The sequence below is a fragment of the Branchiostoma lanceolatum genome, chromosome 16, assembly GCF_035083965.1.
Source record: "Branchiostoma lanceolatum isolate klBraLanc5 chromosome 16, klBraLanc5.hap2, whole genome shotgun sequence".
NCBI lineage: Eukaryota > Metazoa > Chordata > Leptocardii > Amphioxiformes > Branchiostomatidae > Branchiostoma > Branchiostoma lanceolatum.
The window spans coordinates 6986383-7005640 of record NC_089737.1 but is presented as its reverse complement, the minus strand read 5'-3'; the positions used below and the strand labels follow the sequence as shown (position 1 = coordinate 7005640).

Here is a 19258-nt window from a genome sequence, read left to right as displayed (position 1 = left end):
AGACGGTACCATTCACATGTTAGAGCGCAAGAAGTCAATGGACCTCGCTGTGTGTGTTAAATCGTCCCGCCACCATCACGGCCAGAAAAAAAGGCGGGAAAACAACTTCGCCAGACGACAGCGATGTTTACGTTGTTTTTCTTTGGTCGGCGTTCTACTCAACAAAAAATTACAACTTAAAGACCCAAACTTTAAGTGTCTTATGCAGTTATACTTCTTATGTGTATGATAGTTGTGTGTATGCTTGGCTTAGATCATATATTTAGAGGCGCTGCGCAGTGACCTCTATTCAGCACTACCATCATTATTGTCAAAATATGAATATGTACATGTAAATTTCTAACGCAAATGACAGCTATGTGCATGGACTTGGTTTATCTACCTTCCTTATCAGCATAGTCAGTGGACACAAAGACGGCGTACTTATGTATAATAAGATTTATATCTAAAAAATCCGTGCGATGTTAGGACACGGGCGATGTTAGGGCGCCCCTCGTTAGCAAATTAGTGGTAATTAGGTCATTCAATATGTGCATTGACATTACACGACAAACAGAGCCGCCCAGGAGAAACCCGTTTTCTGCAGCCTTAAGACCGCAGCGCGTGACGCAGTATCATACCCTAAACTGTTTGTCGTGTTATGTCAATGCACCTAATGACCTTGGTGTAACAGACCTTTCAGTGTAATGTGTCGACCAGCTGCTGCGCGCCGCGTGCCTGCGAAGCTGGTGTTACGCCTAAGGGCGATTATACCGGCCATATAGAATGATACAGATACAAATACGCTCAGACATACTCAGGTTTTATGTTATAATTAGCCTGCGGATTTATGTGAAGTAAACTTTACTGTTAATTAAATTTGACTTATACTATGGTACAAGTACCTTCGCCGAGAAGGTTATGTTTTGTACAGCGTTGGTTTGAGTGCGTGTGTGCGTGTGTGTGTGTATGTGTATGTGTGTGTGTGTGTGAGTGTGTGTGTGTGTGTGCGTATGTGTGAACAGTATAACTCGAGAATATTCCAACACTCTAGATTGGTAAATGGATTATCATCATACTTGGTATGCGGGTATGTTTTCTTGAGACCTCGAAATGATTAGATTTTGGGCCCCTAGTGACTTGCTATGGTACTGCAGCGGAACTTCCGTGTTTGATATCTCATGTTCTGGACATGCCATGGTTATGGTTTTTGAGTGGTACATATCTCTTGGAAACGGAGAGCATGTTGTGTAGGTTTGGGCCCCCTAACGGCTTTTTTAGAACTGCAGGAGCCCATTTTCAATTTTTTTCAAACTTTCAAAGGGAATAACTTAAGCAGGGTTGGCGGATCGTCATGATATTTGGTATATAGATAGCTTGAGTGATGATTGACAAGATCGAGTACTAATAATGCAAATCAATAGCTAATTTGCATAATTAATGAGAAAAATTTATGAACGCAAAAAAGCCAAAATGACTGGTGTTCCGCTTGTGAAGTCCCCCATAGATACATTCAATGGGTTATTAATATCTAAGAAATGTCTCGTGAAATTATACCAGATTTGCACCTTTTTCCCAAATGAAAATACAAAAAATAAATGTTTAGTTGTTTCATCGTCCACCCCCGCACAGAGAACATTTCGAAGTGCATTTGATTTTCCAAACATACAACATTCTGTTTCTAGCAAGAAACTTGTGCAAGAGTTTAAATTGTAACATCCTGCTTGCGGAGTCTATTGTAATTTTGTAAGGTAATTGAAATATTTGTCTCTAGGGGAGTGTAACAACAAGTTACCCAACAACAACAACAACAACAACATCAACAGCCACTAAGTACCCTTCGACAATTCGGCAACTCACCATCGTCTTTAGCAACACGGTTTACTGCTATCACCATGTGCATATTATTGGAAGACTGGAGAGTGAAGACCAAAGGTATCTGGAAACCCTTGCCGAGAACATTGCGACTAGTAACGGTGGTAACAATCTTCGCAGTGCTGCTACAAATACCACGAGGGTCGTCAGCACAAGGTAGGACACGTTACGTATTCAGAACGGTTTTAAAAATCAGGAAATGAGACTATGTCATAAGAATTCCTGAGGATGATGCTAAAGACAGAAGTAGCAAATATATCCTTCAACAGTGAATATGTATAATGTTGACAGATAATCTGACAAGATTTACATCGCTATGCCAACTGAGTTTTTTTTAATGGTTTATTGGCTGAATTGAGTATTTTTTAGAAAGTTCGGGCCATATACATTGGCCATATGAACAGAAAACACCTAAAATTATTTTAAAAAAATTTCCAAAAACTGTGCAATCAAGATTCAAGTACACAATTTACGAGAATAGTTATCTGCATTCAACCGCGTTACCTAAGATTGAAACTTATATTGTGTTCTGAAATCTTTCCTTGTTTTGTTATAAGTTAAACTGTCATTGAGTGATTTGACAAGATATGGTAAAGGAAGCTCTCTGAATCTATTTGTCCGACATGTAACAGTCCTGAGCTCATGAGTTAATGTGGGTTTCTTGTATTCTTCCCATATGACACTGTCCTGTCTTCACTCACTCACTCACTCACTCACTCACTCACTCACTAACTAACTAACTAAGGCAGTCACATACTAAATCTCAGTTTTAGTGTCTTAATTCACCCATGATAAATCTCAAATCCCAAGGACCAGCTAAATCTCGTTATAAAGGCTACGGCGTAATTCTAATCCGTTGCGAAACGAAATGTAACGAAAATGAAAGGACTTCACCAGGCCTCTCCAACGTATGGATAGAAAATTGCGGCCAAAACAAGAAAGAATAGGCCATAAGAGCGTCTTCGTGCAATGCCAGCTATCTTATGTGAACGAGAGGCCGCCTAGCGACATCAAACCACCTTTGCAAGTTTCTTCTTTGCGAGTATCACGTGGATACGATTAAATTAGTATCTAATTCATAGAATATTGGATGTCAATAAAGTCCGCCTGCTTAACAGCATTGCTGTGTTTACTCGATCGTTTCTAGGTTCTAAATTCGCCTAGTAAGTAATTGTTTTTCAACATTTATAAGGAGATAACTCTGGATTTGAGTTGGAAAAAACCTTGATTTTACCATGTCGGGAGCTTTAGTAATTATTGACATACAAGATGACAAATCATGGAAATCTTGACTCAATTTTCATAATTGATGAAGAACATTCAGAAAGGAAATGCGTTCCATGATAGGACTATTCACACGTGACATATGTAACTGAGGCAGTGAGGCACATCGACGGATAGATGCAACACAAATAAAAACCTAATTACCATGATCAATTAAACATGCTATAATCCTATAGACAGTGAATGACGGGGCTTTCATACTTACTGTATTTGGAAGTTCAGAAAATATGAACATAGTAAAACATATAGATTCACAAAAGTCTGGATATAATTTCACCTTCGCCATCGGCAGTATCAACCTCACCTACGTCTTCGGAGCCGACAAATTCACCAACCCCGAATTCTACAACGTCATCAGTACCAATGACTTCATCAAAAACATCAGAAACAACGAATTTACATACGCAGGGAGCATCAACAAGTTCCAACACGTCATCGGTAGCAACGATTTTACCTTCGTCATCAGTACCAACAAATTTTCCTACGTCGTCCGCAACAACGAATTTACCAACGTGGGCAGCAACAACGAAATTGCCTACGTCGTCAGCAACAACAAATTCCACTACGTCGTCTGCACCAAAGAATTTTTCTACGTCATCAGCAACGATGAATTCCCATACGTCGTCAGCAACAACGAATTTACCTACGTCGTCAGCAACAACGAATTTTCCTACGACGTTGCCAACAACGTTTTTACCTACGATGTCAGCGACAACAAATTCCCCTACGTCGTCAGCAACAACGAATTTTTCTACGTCATCAGCAACGACGAATTCCTCTACGTCGTCAGCAACAACGAAATTACCTACGTCGTCAGCAACAACGTTTTTACCTACGACGTCAGTATCAGCGAAATTACCTACGTCGTCAGCAACACCGAATGTACCTACGTCGTCAGGAAAAACGAATTTACATACGTCGTCGGCAACAACGAAATTACCTACAACGTTTCCAACAACGAAATTACCTACGTCGTCAATAACAACGAATTTACCTACGTCGTCGCCAACAAAGAATTTACCTACGTCGTCGGCAACAAAGAATTTACCTACAACTTTCCCAACAACGTTTTTACCTAAGTCGTCAATAACAACGAATTTACCTAAGTCGTCAGCAACCACGAAATTACCTACGTCGTCAGCGACAACAAATTCCCCTACGTCGTCGGCAACAACGAATTTTTCTACATCAGCAACGACGAATTTACCTACGTCGTCAGCAACAACGAATTTACCTACGACGTCAGCAACAACGAAGTTACCTACGTCATCAGCAACAACATTAGCTACAACGAATTTACCTACGTCGTCAGCAACAACGAGTTCCCTTACGTCGTCAGCAACAACGTCAGCAACAACAAATTCCCCTACGTCGTCAGCAACAGTGTCAGCAACAACGAATCCCCCCACGTTGCCAGCAACAACGAATTTATCTACGTCGTCAGCAACAACGTCAGCAGGAACAAGGTTTCCTACGTCGTCAGAAACCACGTCAGCAACAACAAAGTTTCCTACATCGTCAGCAAGAACGTCAGGAACAACGAATGACCCTACGTCGTCAGCAGCAACGTCAGCAGCAACAAGGTTTCCTTTGTCGTCAGAAACAACGTCAGCAACAAGAAAGTTTCCTACGTCGTCAGGAACAACGAATTTTCCTACGTCGTCAGCAGCAACGTCAGCAACAACGAATTTACCTACGTCATCACCAACAACGTCAGCGACAACGAATTTACTTAGGTCGTCAGGAACAACGTCAGCGACAACGAATTTGCATACGTCATCGGCAACAACAAATTCCCGTACGTCGCCAGCGACAACACATTTTCGTACGTCCTTAGCAACATCGAATTTACCTACGTCGTCAGCAACAACGAATTTTACTACGTCGTCAGCAACAACGAATTTTACTACGTCGTCAACAACAACGTCAGCAACAACGAATTTACCTACGTCATCAGCAACAACGTCAGCAACAACGAATTTACCTACGTTGCCAGCAACAAATTTACCTACGTCGTCAGCAACAACATCAGCGACAACGAATTTACCTACTTCGTCAGCAACAACGAATTTTACAACGTCATCAGCAACAACGTCAGCAGCAACAAGGTTTCCTTTGTCGTCAGAAACAACGTCAGCAACAAGAAAGTTTCCTACGTCGTCAGGAACAACGAATTTTCCTACGTCGTCAGAAGCAACGTCAGCAACAACGAATTTACCTACGTCATCGCCAACAACGTCAGCAACAACGAATGTACCTAGGTCGTCAGCAACAACGTCAGCGACAACGAATTTGCATACGTCATCGGCAACAACAAATTCCCGTACGTCACCAGCGACAACACATTTTCGTACGTCCTTAGCAACATCGAATTTACCTACGTCGTCAGCAACAACCAATTTTACTACGTCGTCAACAACAACGTCAGCAACAACGAATTTACCTACGTCATCAGCAACAACGTCAGCAACAACGAATTCCCCTACGTTGCCAGCAACACATATACCTACGTCGTCAGCAACAACATCGGCGACAACAAATTTACCTACTTCGTCAGCAACAACGAATTTTACAACGTCGTCAGTAACAACGTCAGCAACAACAACGTTTCCTACGTCGTCAGAAACAACGTCAGCAACAACGAATTTTACAACGTCGTCAGCAACTAGGTCAGCAGCAACAAAATTTCATACGTCGTCAGAAACAACGTCAGCAACAACGAATTTACCTGCGTCGTCAGCAGCAACGTCAGCAACAACGAATTTACCTACGTCATCAGCAATGACGTCAGCAACAACGAATTTTCCTACGTTGCCGGCAACAACGAATTTACCTACGTCGTCAGCAACAACATCAGCGACAACGAATCTACCTACGTCGTCAGCAACAACGAATTTTACTACGTCGCCAGTAACAACGTCAGCAACAGCGAAGTTTTCTACGTCGTCAGAAACAACATCAGCAACAACGAATTTTACTACGTCGTCAGCAACGACGTCAGCAACAACAAAATTTCCTACGTCGTCAGAAACAACGTCAGCAACAACGAATTTACCTACGTCGTCAGCAACAACGTCAGCAACAACGAATTTACCTACGTCGTCATCAACAACGTCAGAAACAAAATTTCCTACGTCGTCAGAAACCACCTCAGCAACAACGAATTTACCTACGTCGTCAGCAACAACGTCAGCAACAACGAATTCCCCTACATTGCCAGCAACAACGAATTTATCTACGTCATCAGCAACAACGTCAGCAACAACGAAATTTACTACGTCGTCAGCAACAACGTCAGCCACAACGAATTTACCTAAGTCGTCAGCAACAACGTCAGGAACAACGTCAGCAACAACAAATTCCTCTACGTCGTCAGCAACAACAAATTTCCCTACGTCGTCAGCAACAAAATTAGCAACAACGAATTTTCCTACGTCGTCAGCAACAACGCCAGCAACAACGAATTTACCTACGTCGTCAGAATTAACGAATTCCCTTACGTCGTCAGCAACAACGTCAGCAAAAACGAATAAGCCTACGTCGTCAACAACAGACAACAGAACACTGAATCTCGGTATGTTTGCCTTGGTAATGTACAGTTCAGTAACTAGTATCTTTGTCTGCACCATATTGGTGACTGTTGACATTCTTTTTTGGAGTAACAACATTGTCTGTAATGTGTTCTATGTACCGGATTTTATATACGAATAAGATTATGTACGCCGACAGCAGTGAAACTTGTGAACGTACTGTACATTGGTTTTTAATTCAGTGTATGCAAACTGCGATAAACCAACACTGCACGAAATGGCCTCGTATCCCGGCGTATACGGACAGGGATTCCTCCGGAAATATTCCATATCCCGGTGCGGATTTAGCGTATCCGTTAATTTTATCGGATACGCTAAATCCGCACCGGGATATGGAATATTTCCGGAGGAATCCCTGTACGTATACGCCGGGATACGAGGCCATTTCGTGCAGTGCAATAAAATACATCTTATCTTATCCAGAGACAAGCACCGACTTGACAACACATGAAACTACAAAGGCACCAACAACAGTTGTGACAACAGAAGGACTGACAACAGAGACAAGCACCGAATCAACAACACATGAAACTACAAAGGCACCAACCACAGTTGTGACAACAGAAGGACTGACAACAGAGACAAGCACCGAATCGACAACACATGAAACTACAAAGGCACCAACCACGATTGTGCCAACAGAAGAGCTGACAACAGAAACAAGCACCGACTTGACAACACATGTAACTACAGAGGCGCCAACCACAGTTGTGACAACAGAAGGGCTGACAACAGAGACAAGCACCGACTTGACAACACATGTACATGTAACAACAGGTGCCCCAACTACAGTTGTAACCACAGAAGGGCTGAAAACAGAGACAGGCACCGACTTGACAACACAGGTAACTACAGAGGCACCAACCACAGTTCTGATAACAGAAGGGCTGACAACAGAAACACGCAACGACTTGACAACACAGGCAACTACAGAGGCGCCAACAACAGTTGTGACAACAGAGACAAGCACCGACTTAACAACACGTGTAACTACAGAGGCGCCAACCACGGTTGTGACAATAGAAGCGATGCTGACAACAGAGTCAAGCACTGACTTGACAACACGTGTAACTACAGAAGCACCAACCGCAGTTGTGACAAAAGAAGGGCTGACAACAGAGACAAGCGCCGACTTGACAACACAGGTAACTACAGAGGCACCAACCACGATTGTGACAACAGAAGGGCTGACAACAGAGACAAGCACCGACTTGACAACACAGGTAACTACAGAGGCGCCAACCACAGTTGTGACAACAGACGTGCTGACAACAGAGACAAGCACCGACTTGACAACACAGGCAACTACAGAGGCGCCAATCACAGTTGTGACAACAGAAGGGCTGACAACAGAGAGAAGCACCGACTTGTCAACACAGGTAACTACAGATGCGCCAACCACAGTTGTGACAACAAAAGAGATGACAACAGAAACAAGCACCGACTTGACAACACAGGCAACTACAGAGGCGCCAACCACAGTTGTGACAGCAGAAGGGCTGACAACAGAGAGAAGCACCGACTTGTCAACACAGGTTACTACAGATGCGCCAACCACAGTTGTGACAACAGAAGGGCTGACAACAGAGACAAGCACCGACTTGACAACACATGTAACAACAGAGGCACCAACCACAGTTGTTACAACAGAAGTGATTCCTTCAGATACAAGCACCGACTTGACAAGATATGTTATAACACAGGCGCCAACCACAGTCGTGACAACAGAAGTGATGCCTACAGAGACCAGCAGCTACCTGCCCACATCTGCTGAGACTTCGTCATCGCAGTCAACAACAACCGATGCGTTGCAGACGACAGACGTGGTCTCTACTGACGCGCCAACTACCAGCACAGAAGCCACTAAAGGTGCTTCGACGGTTGAGACAACTGCGACTTCCAGTCTAGGAGCTTCCACCGACAATATTTCCACCCTGCAGGTTTCAAGCCAAGCCTCCACAGGCCTCGCAAGCACCGACTTGACAAGACATGTAACTACAGAGGCGCCAACCACAGTCGTGAAAACAGAAGTGATGCCTACAGAGACAAGCAGCGACTTGACAAGACAGGTAACTACAGAGGCGCCAACAACAGTTGAGACTACAGGAGTGATGACCACAGAGACAAGCACCGATTTGACAACACCTGCTGAGACTTCGTTAGCGCTCTCAAGAACAGTCGAGGCGTTGCAGACGACATACGTGGTCTCTACCGACGCGCCAACTACCAGCACAGAAATCACTACAAGTGCATCGACGGTTGAGACAACTGCGACTTCCCCTTTTGGGACTTTCACCGAAATCTCCACCCTGCAAGTTTCAGGCCAAGCCTCCACAGGCCTCGCAATCACCGAATTGACAACACAGGCAACAACAGGGGCACCAACCACAGTTATGACAACAGAAGTGATTCCTCCAGATACAAGCACCGACTTGACAACACATTTTATTACACAGGCGCCGACAAGAGTTGTGACAACAGAAGTGATGCCTACAGAAACCAATAGCTACCTGCGCACATCTGTTGAGACTTCGTCAGCGCAGTCATCAACAACCGAGGCGTTGCAGACGACAGACGTGGTCTCTACTGACGCGCCAACTACCAGTACAGAAGTCACTACAAGTGCTTCGACAGTTGAGACAACAACAGATGTGCTCAAAACTTTTACCACCTCTCTAAGAGCTTCCACTGAAATCTCCACCCTGAAAGTTTCGAGCCAAGCCTCCACAGGCATCGCAAGCACCGACTTGACAACACAGGCAACTACAGAGGCGCCAACAACAGTTGTCACAACAGAAGCGATGCCTACAGAGACAAGCAGCGACTTGCCCACATCTACTGAGACTTCGTCAGCGTCCTTAACAACAACCGAGGCGTTACAGACGACAGACGTGGTCTCTACTGACGCGCCAACTACCAGCACAGAAGTCACTACAAGTGCTTCGACTGTTGAGACAACAACAGATGTGCTCAAAGCTTCGACTTCCCCTCTAGGGGCTTCCACTGAAATTTCCATCCTGAAAGTTTCAAGCCACAACAGTACAGAAGTCACTACAAATGTTTTGGCGGTTCAGACGACAGCAACAAATTTACTTTCGTCGTCGGCAGAAACAACAAGTTCCCATACGTCATCGCTAGCAACAAATCCCCCTACGTCATCGGTAGCAACAAATTTACCTACGTCGTCGACAGAAACAACAAGTTCCCATACGTCATCGCTAGCAACAGATTCCCCTACGTCATTGGAAGCAACAAATATACCTACGTCGTCGGAAGCAGCAACAAGTTCCCATACGTTATCGGCAGTAACAAGAAGTTCCCATACGTTACCGGTAGCAACAGATTCACCTACGTTATCGGTAGAAACAAATTCACTTCCGTTGTCGACAGCAACAAGAAGTTCCCATACGTTATCGGCAGCAACAAATTCACCTACGTTATCGGTAGCAACAAGTTCACCTACGTCGTCGACAGTAAGAAGAAGTTCCAATACGTTATCGGCAGCAACAAAAAATTCCCATACGTTATCGACAGCAACAAGAAGTTCCCATACGTTATCGCTAGCAACAAATTCACCTACGTCGTCGACAGCAACAAGAAGTTCCCATACGTTATCGGTAGCAACAAATTCACCTACGTTATCGGTAGCAATAAATTCACCTACGTCGTCGACAGCAACAAGAGGTTCCCATACGTTATCGGTAGCAACAAGTTCACCTACGTTATCGGTAGAAACAAATTCACTTCTGTTGTCGACAGCAACAAGAAGTTCCCATACGTTATCGGCAGCAACAAATTCACCTACGTTATCGGTAGCAACAAATTCACTTCCGTTGTCGACAGGAACAAGAAGTTCCCATACGTTATCGGTAGCAACAAATTCACCTACGTTATCGGTAGCAACAAGTTCACCTACGTCGTCGACAGTAAGAAGAAGTTCCCTTACGTTATCGGCAGCAACAAAAAATTCCCATACGTTATCGACAGCAACAAGAAGTTCCCATACGTTATCGGTAGCAACAAATTCACCTACGTTATCGGTAGCAACAAGTTCACCTACGTCGTCAACAGTAAGAAGAAGTTCCAATACGTTGTCGGCAGCAACAAAAAATTCCCATACGTTATGGTCTCGGTTCGGAGTTTTTTTTAAAATTCGGGGCCGACCTGACTCGTTCCCAGAAAGGCAATAGCGCTTTTCCAAACATCCCTTTTCGGCCGATTCAATGTTTCTGATGGATAGGGGTGACTTATCTTCGAACGACAGACGAATTTGATATTTTCTGTGGAAACGTCATTTTTAGTGAAAACCGTCACTAAAAGGAATTTTCATCCCCAAAACTGCTATTTTTAGGGCATTCTTCCAAGGCCGCTGGAAGGAAAATAAAAGTTTTCCTAGGATAATGACTGCTATGGAAATAAAGGTCATCATTCTGTCTGTGCAATTAGGAAAAATGAAAAAAATCGTGAGGATACGTTTTCCGCAATCCCCGATGGTGCGAAACCACGCAAAACGCACATAGAACGCACGATTCGGGTAATCAGGCGACAAAGCCGCGTTACCGTCATCGCGCACTAATACCAGGAAGTACCCGCGGACGACCAAAACTCGGAAACCGTAAAACGCTACGAAGATCGGGTTTTTCAGGAAATATGAAAGATAACGCACTGCTATAGCGATAGCCGAAAAATCGGGAGTAAAAAATAACGAGAAAACCTAGGATTTGCGTCTTATCTTCACGCACTACTTAGGTCCTTGGTCAAAACAATTCCGAACCTGAACCTTAATTTGCATATTCTGTCATAAAAATTTCACCCCAGACTTCAGAAAGATTCCATCTACCATATATCCAAATTTCATTTGGCTGCGATGGTCACTTTTCCCGCAGGACATGCTTAAAGCCATATAGAAAATACAGCGCTCCCTCGACATTTGCCGCATATTCAAACCCTGACAGAACATTGACGTCACAATCAGAAAGAGCAATGAAAAATGTAAGCTACTATCAAAACGCTTTACGGAAAACATGCAAAACCGGCGGGAAAATCTTCACGGGTCCGCGGCCGACGATATCTATGGCAGTTCCGTCGTTTCTGGGCCTCACACTTAACGCTAGACCTTCTAAAAGCGAATATAAGGATGACGTCACGAAGTGACGTCACGGGAATCACAGGGCAACTGAGTGGGATTGCGTTTTGGTTCGTCGCGCTTGATTGCACCGATGAAAATCGCAGATTTTGACATGAAGTGGTAGCACAGGATTTGCGCTTTCCAAATCAAAGTCGTCCGACGTCGAATTTGTAGAATTGTGCCGTGAATGTCCTCTTAAGAAGCGCAAGGCACACCAAATGTGTGAAATACACCATTCTTTTGCCAGTCAGAACCCATTATCGGTGAAATTGACGGAGAAGGAAGCGGGTAGAGTAATAAACTCTCTATGGGTGCGTGGAGAACCTATCAGACTACTATTTGCTACCAACAAAGCGAAAAAAAGTTAAGGCTTCTAGGAGCAAGGAACTTAACATTCGATTTCCCAGTTTCCTCTTAAATAGCGCTTAACTTACCTACACTTTGCGTACTATCCCTCCTTAGGTAAAAATGCGAAGAGAGTGTTCCAAATTTATGCTTACAGTCAAATCCAGTGCCTAACTTATATCAATCGCCGCCGTAATCAAAGCGACTGAATGAACAGCGTACACGTGAGGGAAGCCTTAATTTGACATTGCATGCTGTGTCGGGGGGGGGGGGGGGATTATGAGGGAGGGGGGCACCAAAGCCCAGATATGAATAGTACCGCCTTTGGAACGGAAAAAAGGCAGTATTATGGAATTTTTTTTCAGAATCTTCAAGCCTTGGATAAAGACGTCAATATGCAATAATATTACGGCACCTATGACGTCATTAATTAAGATTTTATGCCTCTTTAATTTGCATATTCTGTCATAAAAATTTCACCCCAGACTTCAGAAAGATTCCATCTACCATATATCCAAATTTCATTTGGCTGCGATGGTCACTTTTCCCGCAGGACATGCTTAAAGCCATATAGAAAATACAGCGCTCCCTCGACATTTGCCGCATATTCAAACCCTGACAGAACATTGACGTCACAATCAGAAAGAGCAATGAAAAATGTAAGCTACTATCAAAACGCTTTACGGAAAACATGCAAAACCGGCGGGAAAATCTTCACGGGTCCGCGGCCGACGATATCTATGGCAGTTCCGTCGTTTCTGGGCCTCACACTTAACGCTAGACCTTCTAAAAGCGAATATAAGGATGACGTCACGAAGTGACGTCACGGGAATCACAGGGCAACTGAGTGGGATTGCGTTTTGGTTCGTCGCGCTTGATTGCACCGATGAAAATCGCAGATTTTGACATGAAGTGGTAGCACAGGATTTGCGCTTTCCAAATCAAAGTCGTCCGACGTCGAATTTGTAGAATTGTGCCGTGAATGTCCTCTTAAGAAGCGCAAGGCACACCAAATGTGTGAAATACACCATTCTTTTGCCAGTCAGAACCCATTATCGGTGAAATTGACGGAGAAGGAAGCGGGTAGAGTAATAAACTCTCTATGGGTGCGTGGAGAACCTATCAGACTACTATTTGCTACCAACAAAGCGAAAAAAAGTTAAGGCTTCTAGGAGCAAGGAACTTAACATTCGATTTCCCAGTTTCCTCTTAAATAGCGCTTAACTTACCTACACTTTGCGTACTATCCCTCCTTAGGTAAAAATGCGAAGAGAGTGTTCCAAATTTATGCTTACAGTCAAATCCAGTGCCTAACTTATATCAATCGCCGCCGTAATCAAAGCGACTGAATGAACAGCGTACACGTGAGGGAAGCCTTAATTTGACATTGCATGCTGTGTCGGGGGGGGGGGGGGGGGATTATGAGGGAGGGGGGCACCAAAGCCCAGATATGAATAGTACCGCCTTTGGAACGGAAAAAAGGCAGTATTATGGAATTTTTTTTCAGAATCTTCAAGCCTTGGATAAAGACGTCAATATGCAATAATATTACGGCACCTATGACGTCATTAATTAAGATTTTATGCCTCTTTAATTTGCATATTCTGTCATAAAAATTTCACCCCAGACTTCAGAAAGATTCCATCTACCATATATCCAAATTTCATTTGGCTGCGATGGTCACTTTTCCCGCAGGACATGCTTAAAGCCATATAGAAAATACAGCGCTCCCTCGACATTTGCCGCATATTCAAACCCTGACAGAACATTGACGTCACAATCAGAAAGAGCAATGAAAAATGTAAGCTACTATCAAAACGCTTTACGGAAAACATGCAAAACCGGCGGGAAAATCTTCACGGGTCCGCGGCCGACGATATCTATGGCAGTTCCGTCGTTTCTGGGCCTCACACTTAACGCTAGACCTTCTAAAAGCGAATATAAGGATGACGTCACGAAGTGACGTCACGGGAATCACAGGGCAACTGAGTGGGATTGCGTTTTGGTTCGTCGCGCTTGATTGCACCGATGAAAATCGCAGATTTTGACATGAAGTGGTAGCACAGGATTTGCGCTTTCCAAATCAAAGTCGTCCGACGTCGAATTTGTAGAATTGTGCCGTGAATGTCCTCTTAAGAAGCGCAAGGCACACCAAATGTGTGAAATACACCATTCTTTTGCCAGTCAGAACCCATTATCGGTGAAATTGACGGAGAAGGAAGCGGGTAGAGTAATAAACTCTCTATGGGTGCGTGGAGAACCTATCAGACTACTATTTGCTACCAACAAAGCGAAAAAAAGTTAAGGCTTCTAGGAGCAAGGAACTTAACATTCGATTTCCCAGTTTCCTCTTAAATAGCGCTTAACTTACCTACACTTTGCGTACTATCCCTCCTTAGGTAAAAATGCGAAGAGAGTGTTCCAAATTTATGCTTACAGTCAAATCCAGTGCCTAACTTATATCAATCGCCGCCGTAATCAAAGCGACTGAATGAACAGCGTACACGTGAGGGAAGCCTTAATTTGACATTGCATGCTGTGTCGGGGGGGGGGGGGATTATGAGGGAGGGGGGCACCAAAGCCCAGATATGAATAGTACCGCCTTTGGAACGGAAAAAAGGCAGTATTATGGAATTTTTTTTCAGAATCTTCAAGCCTTGGATAAAGACGTCAATATGCAATAATATTACGGCACCTATGACGTCATTAATTAAGATTTTATGCCTCTTTAATTTGCATATTCTGTCATAAAAATTTCACCCCAGACTTCAGAAAGATTCCATCTACCATATATCCAAATTTCATTTGGCTGCGATGGTCACTTTTCCCGCAGGACATGCTTAAAGCCATATAGAAAATACAGCGCTCCCTCGACATTTGCCGCATATTCAAACCCTGACAGAACATTGACGTCACAATCAGAAAGAGCAATGAAAAATGTAAGCTACTATCAAAACGCTTTACGGAAAACATGCAAAACCGGCGGGAAAATCTTCACGGGTCCGCGGCCGACGATATCTATGGCAGTTCCGTCGTTTCTGGGCCTCACACTTAACGCTAGACCTTCTAAAAGCGAATATAAGGATGACGTCACGAAGTGACGTCACGGGAATCACAGGGCAACTGAGTGGGATTGCGTTTTGGTTCGTCGCGCTTGATTGCACCGATGAAAATCGCAGATTTTGACATGAAGTGGTAGCACAGGATTTGCGCTTTCCAAATCAAAGTCGTCCGACGTCGAATTTGTAGAATTGTGCCGTGAATGTCCTCTTAAGAAGCGCAAGGCACACCAAATGTGTGAAATACACCATTCTTTTGCCAGTCAGAACCCATTATCGGTGAAATTGACGGAGAAGGAAGCGGGTAGAGTAATAAACTCTCTATGGGTGCGTGGAGAACCTATCAGACTACTATTTGCTACCAACAAAGCGAAAAAAAGTTAAGGCTTCTAGGAGCAAGGAACTTAACATTCGATTTCCCAGTTTCCTCTTAAATAGCGCTTAACTTACCTACACTTTGCGTACTATCCCTCCTTAGGTAAAAATGCGAAGAGAGTGTTCCAAATTTATGCTTACAGTCAAATCCAGTGCCTAACTTATATCAATCGCCGCCGTAATCAAAGCGACTGAATGAACAGCGTACACGTGAGGGAAGCCTTAATTTGACATTGCATGCTGTGTCGGGGGGGGGGGGGGGGATTATGAGGGAGGGGGGCACCAAAGCCCAGATATGAATAGTACCGCCTTTGGAACGGAAAAAAGGCAGTATTATGGAATTTTTTTTCAGAATCTTCAAGCCTTGGATAAAGACGTCAATATGCAATAATATTACGGCACCTATGACGTCATTAATTAAGATTTTATGCCTCTTTAAGGTCTCGGTTCGGAGTTTTTTTTAAAATTCGGGGCCGACCTGACTCGTTCCCAGAAAGGCAATAGCGCTTTTCCAAACATCCCTTTTCGGCCGATTCAATGTTTCTGATGGATAGGGGTGACTTATCTTCGAACGACAGACGAATTTGATATTTTCTGTGGAAACGTCATTTTTAGTGAAAACCGTCACTAAAAGGAATTTTCATCCCCAAAACTGCTATTTTTAGGGCATTCTTCCAAGGCCGCTGGAAGGAAAATAAAAGTTTTCCTAGGATAATGACTGCTATGGAAATAAAGGTCATCATTCTGTCTGTGCAATTAGGAAAAATGAAAAAAATCGTGAGGATACGTTTTCCGCAATCCCCGATGGTGCGAAACCACGCAAAACGCACATAGAACGCACGATTCGGGTAATCAGGCGACAAAGCCGCGTTACCGTCATCGCGCACTAATACCAGGAAGTACCCGCGGACGACCAAAACTCGGAAACCGTAAAACGCTACGAAGATCGGGTTTTTCAGGAAATATGAAAGATAACGCACTGCTATAGCGATAGCCGAAAAATCGGGAGTAAAAAATAACGAGAAAACCTAGGATTTGCGTCTTATCTTCACGCACTACTTAGGTCCTTGGTCAAAACAATTCCGAACCTGAACCTTAATTTGCATATTCTGTCATAAAAATTTCACCCCAGACTTCAGAAAGATTCCATCTACCATATATCCAAATTTCATTTGGCTGCGATGGTCACTTTTCCCGCAGGACATGCTTAAAGCCATATAGAAAATACAGCGCTCCCTCGACATTTGCCGCATATTCAAACCCTGACAGAACATTGACGTCACAATCAGAAAGAGCAATGAAAAATGTAAGCTACTATCAAAACGCTTTACGGAAAACATGCAAAACCGGCGGGAAAATCTTCACGGGTCCGCGGCCGACGATATCTATGGCAGTTCCGTCGTTTCTGGGCCTCACACTTAACGCTAGACCTTCTAAAAGCGAATATAAGGATGACGTCACGAAGTGACGTCACGGGAATCACAGGGCAACTGAGTGGGATTGCGTTTTGGTTCGTCGCGCTTGATTGCACCGATGAAAATCGCAGATTTTGACATGAAGTGGTAGCACAGGATTTGCGCTTTCCAAATCAAAGTCGTCCGACGTCGAATTTGTAGAATTGTGCCGTGAATGTCCTCTTAAGAAGCGCAAGGCACACCAAATGTGTGAAATACACCATTCTTTTGCCAGTCAGAACCCATTATCGGTGAAATTGACGGAGAAGGAAGCGGGTAGAGTAATAAACTCTCTATGGGTGCGTGGAGAACCTATCAGACTACTATTTGCTACCAACAAAGCGAAAAAAAGTTAAGGCTTCTAGGAGCAAGGAACTTAACATTCGATTTCCCAGTTTCCTCTTAAATAGCGCTTAACTTACCTACACTTTGCGTACTATCCCTCCTTAGGTAAAAATGCGAAGAGAGTGTTCCAAATTTATGCTTACAGTCAAATCCAGTGCCTAACTTATATCAATCGCCGCCGTAATCAAAGCGACTGAATGAACAGCGTACACGTGAGGGAAGCCTTAATTTGACATTGCATGCTGTGTCGGGGGGGGGGGGGGGGATTATGAGGGAGGGGGGCACCAAAGCCCAGATATGAATAGTACCGCCTTTGGAACGGAAAAAAGGCAGTATTATGGAATTTTTTTTCAGAATCTTCAAGCCTTGGATAAAGACGTCAATATGCAATAATATTACGGCACCTATGACGTCATTAATTAAGATTTTATGCCTCTTTAATTTGCATATTCTGTCATAAAAATTTCACCCCAGACTTCAGAAAGATTCCATCTACCATATATCCAAATTTCATTTGGCTGCGATGGTCACTTTTCCCGCAGGACATGCTTAAAGCCATATAGAAAATACAGCGCTCCCTCGACATTTGCCGCATATTCAAACCCTGACAGAACATTGACGTCACAATCAGAAAGAGCAATGAAAAATGTAAGCTACTATCAAAACGCTTTACGGAAAACATGCAAAACCGGCGGGAAAATCTTCACGGGTCCGCGGCCGACGATATCTATGGCAGTTCCGTCGTTTCTGGGCCTCACACTTAACGCTAGACCTTCTAAAAGCGAATATAAGGATGACGTCACGAAGTGACGTCACGGGAATCACAGGGCAACTGAGTGGGATTGCGTTTTGGTTCGTCGCGCTTGATTGCACCGATGAAAATCGCAGATTTTGACATGAAGTGGTAGCACAGGATTTGCGCTTTCCAAATCAAAGTCGTCCGACGTCGAATTTGTAGAATTGTGCCGTGAATGTCCTCTTAAGAAGCGCAAGGCACACCAAATGTGTGAAATACACCATTCTTTTGCCAGTCAGAACCCATTATCGGTGAAATTGACGGAGAAGGAAGCGGGTAGAGTAATAAACTCTCTATGGGTGCGTGGAGAACCTATCAGACTACTATTTGCTACCAACAAAGCGAAAAAAAGTTAAGGCTTCTAGGAGCAAGGAACTTAACATTCGATATCCCAGTTTCCTCTTAAATAGCGCTTAACTTACCTTAACTTACCTACACTTTGCGTACTATCCCTCCTTAGGTAAAAATGCGAAGAGAGTGTTCCAAATTTATGCTTACAGTCAAATCCAGTGCCTAACTTATATCAATCGCCGCCGTAATCAAAGCGACTGAATGAACAGCGTACACGTGAGGGAAGCCTTAATTTGACATTGCATGCTGTGTCGGGGGGGGGGGGGGGGATTATGAGGGAGGGGGGCACCAAAGCCCAGATATGAATAGTACCGCCTTTGGAACGGAAAAAAGGCAGTATTATGGAATTTTTTTTCAGAATCTTCAAGCCTTGGATAAAGACGTCAATATGCAATAATATTACGGCACCTATGACGTCATTAATTAAGATTTTATGCCTCTTTAAGGTCTCGGTTCGGAGTTTTTTTAAAAATTCGGGGCCGACCTGACTCGTTCCCAGAAAGGCAATAGCGCTTTTCCAAACATCCCTTTTCGGCCGATTCAATGTTTCTGATGGATAGGGGTGACTTATCTTCGAACGACAGACGAATTTGATATTTTCTGTGGAAACGTCATTTTTAGTGAAAACCGTCACTAAAAGGAATTTTCATCCCCAAAACTGCTATTTTTAGGGCATT

General features: G+C 43.7%; 2 protein-coding genes across 2 annotated transcripts in view; both read left to right on the top strand.

The window, feature by feature from the left end:
* Positions 1-19258, top strand: part of LOC136422191 (uncharacterized) — a 53035-nt gene that overhangs the window by 5256 nt on the left and 28521 nt on the right. The window contains exon 2 of the mRNA XM_066409834.1: positions 1754-2010. Coding sequence (XP_066265931.1) covers positions 1875-2010 — 136 coding nt within the window. The 5' untranslated portion in view covers positions 1754-1874. The remainder of the gene's footprint in view (positions 1-1753; positions 2011-19258) is intronic.
* On the top strand, positions 4682-10091 carry LOC136422099 (mucin-2-like). Its single transcript, XM_066409750.1, has 8 exons — positions 4682-4811; positions 5135-5246; positions 5408-5799; positions 5918-6712; positions 7152-7489; positions 7574-8197; positions 8504-9889; positions 10065-10091. Exons 1-8 carry the CDS (start codon positions 4682-4684, stop codon positions 10089-10091), a joined length of 3804 nt encoding a protein of 1267 aa, XP_066265847.1.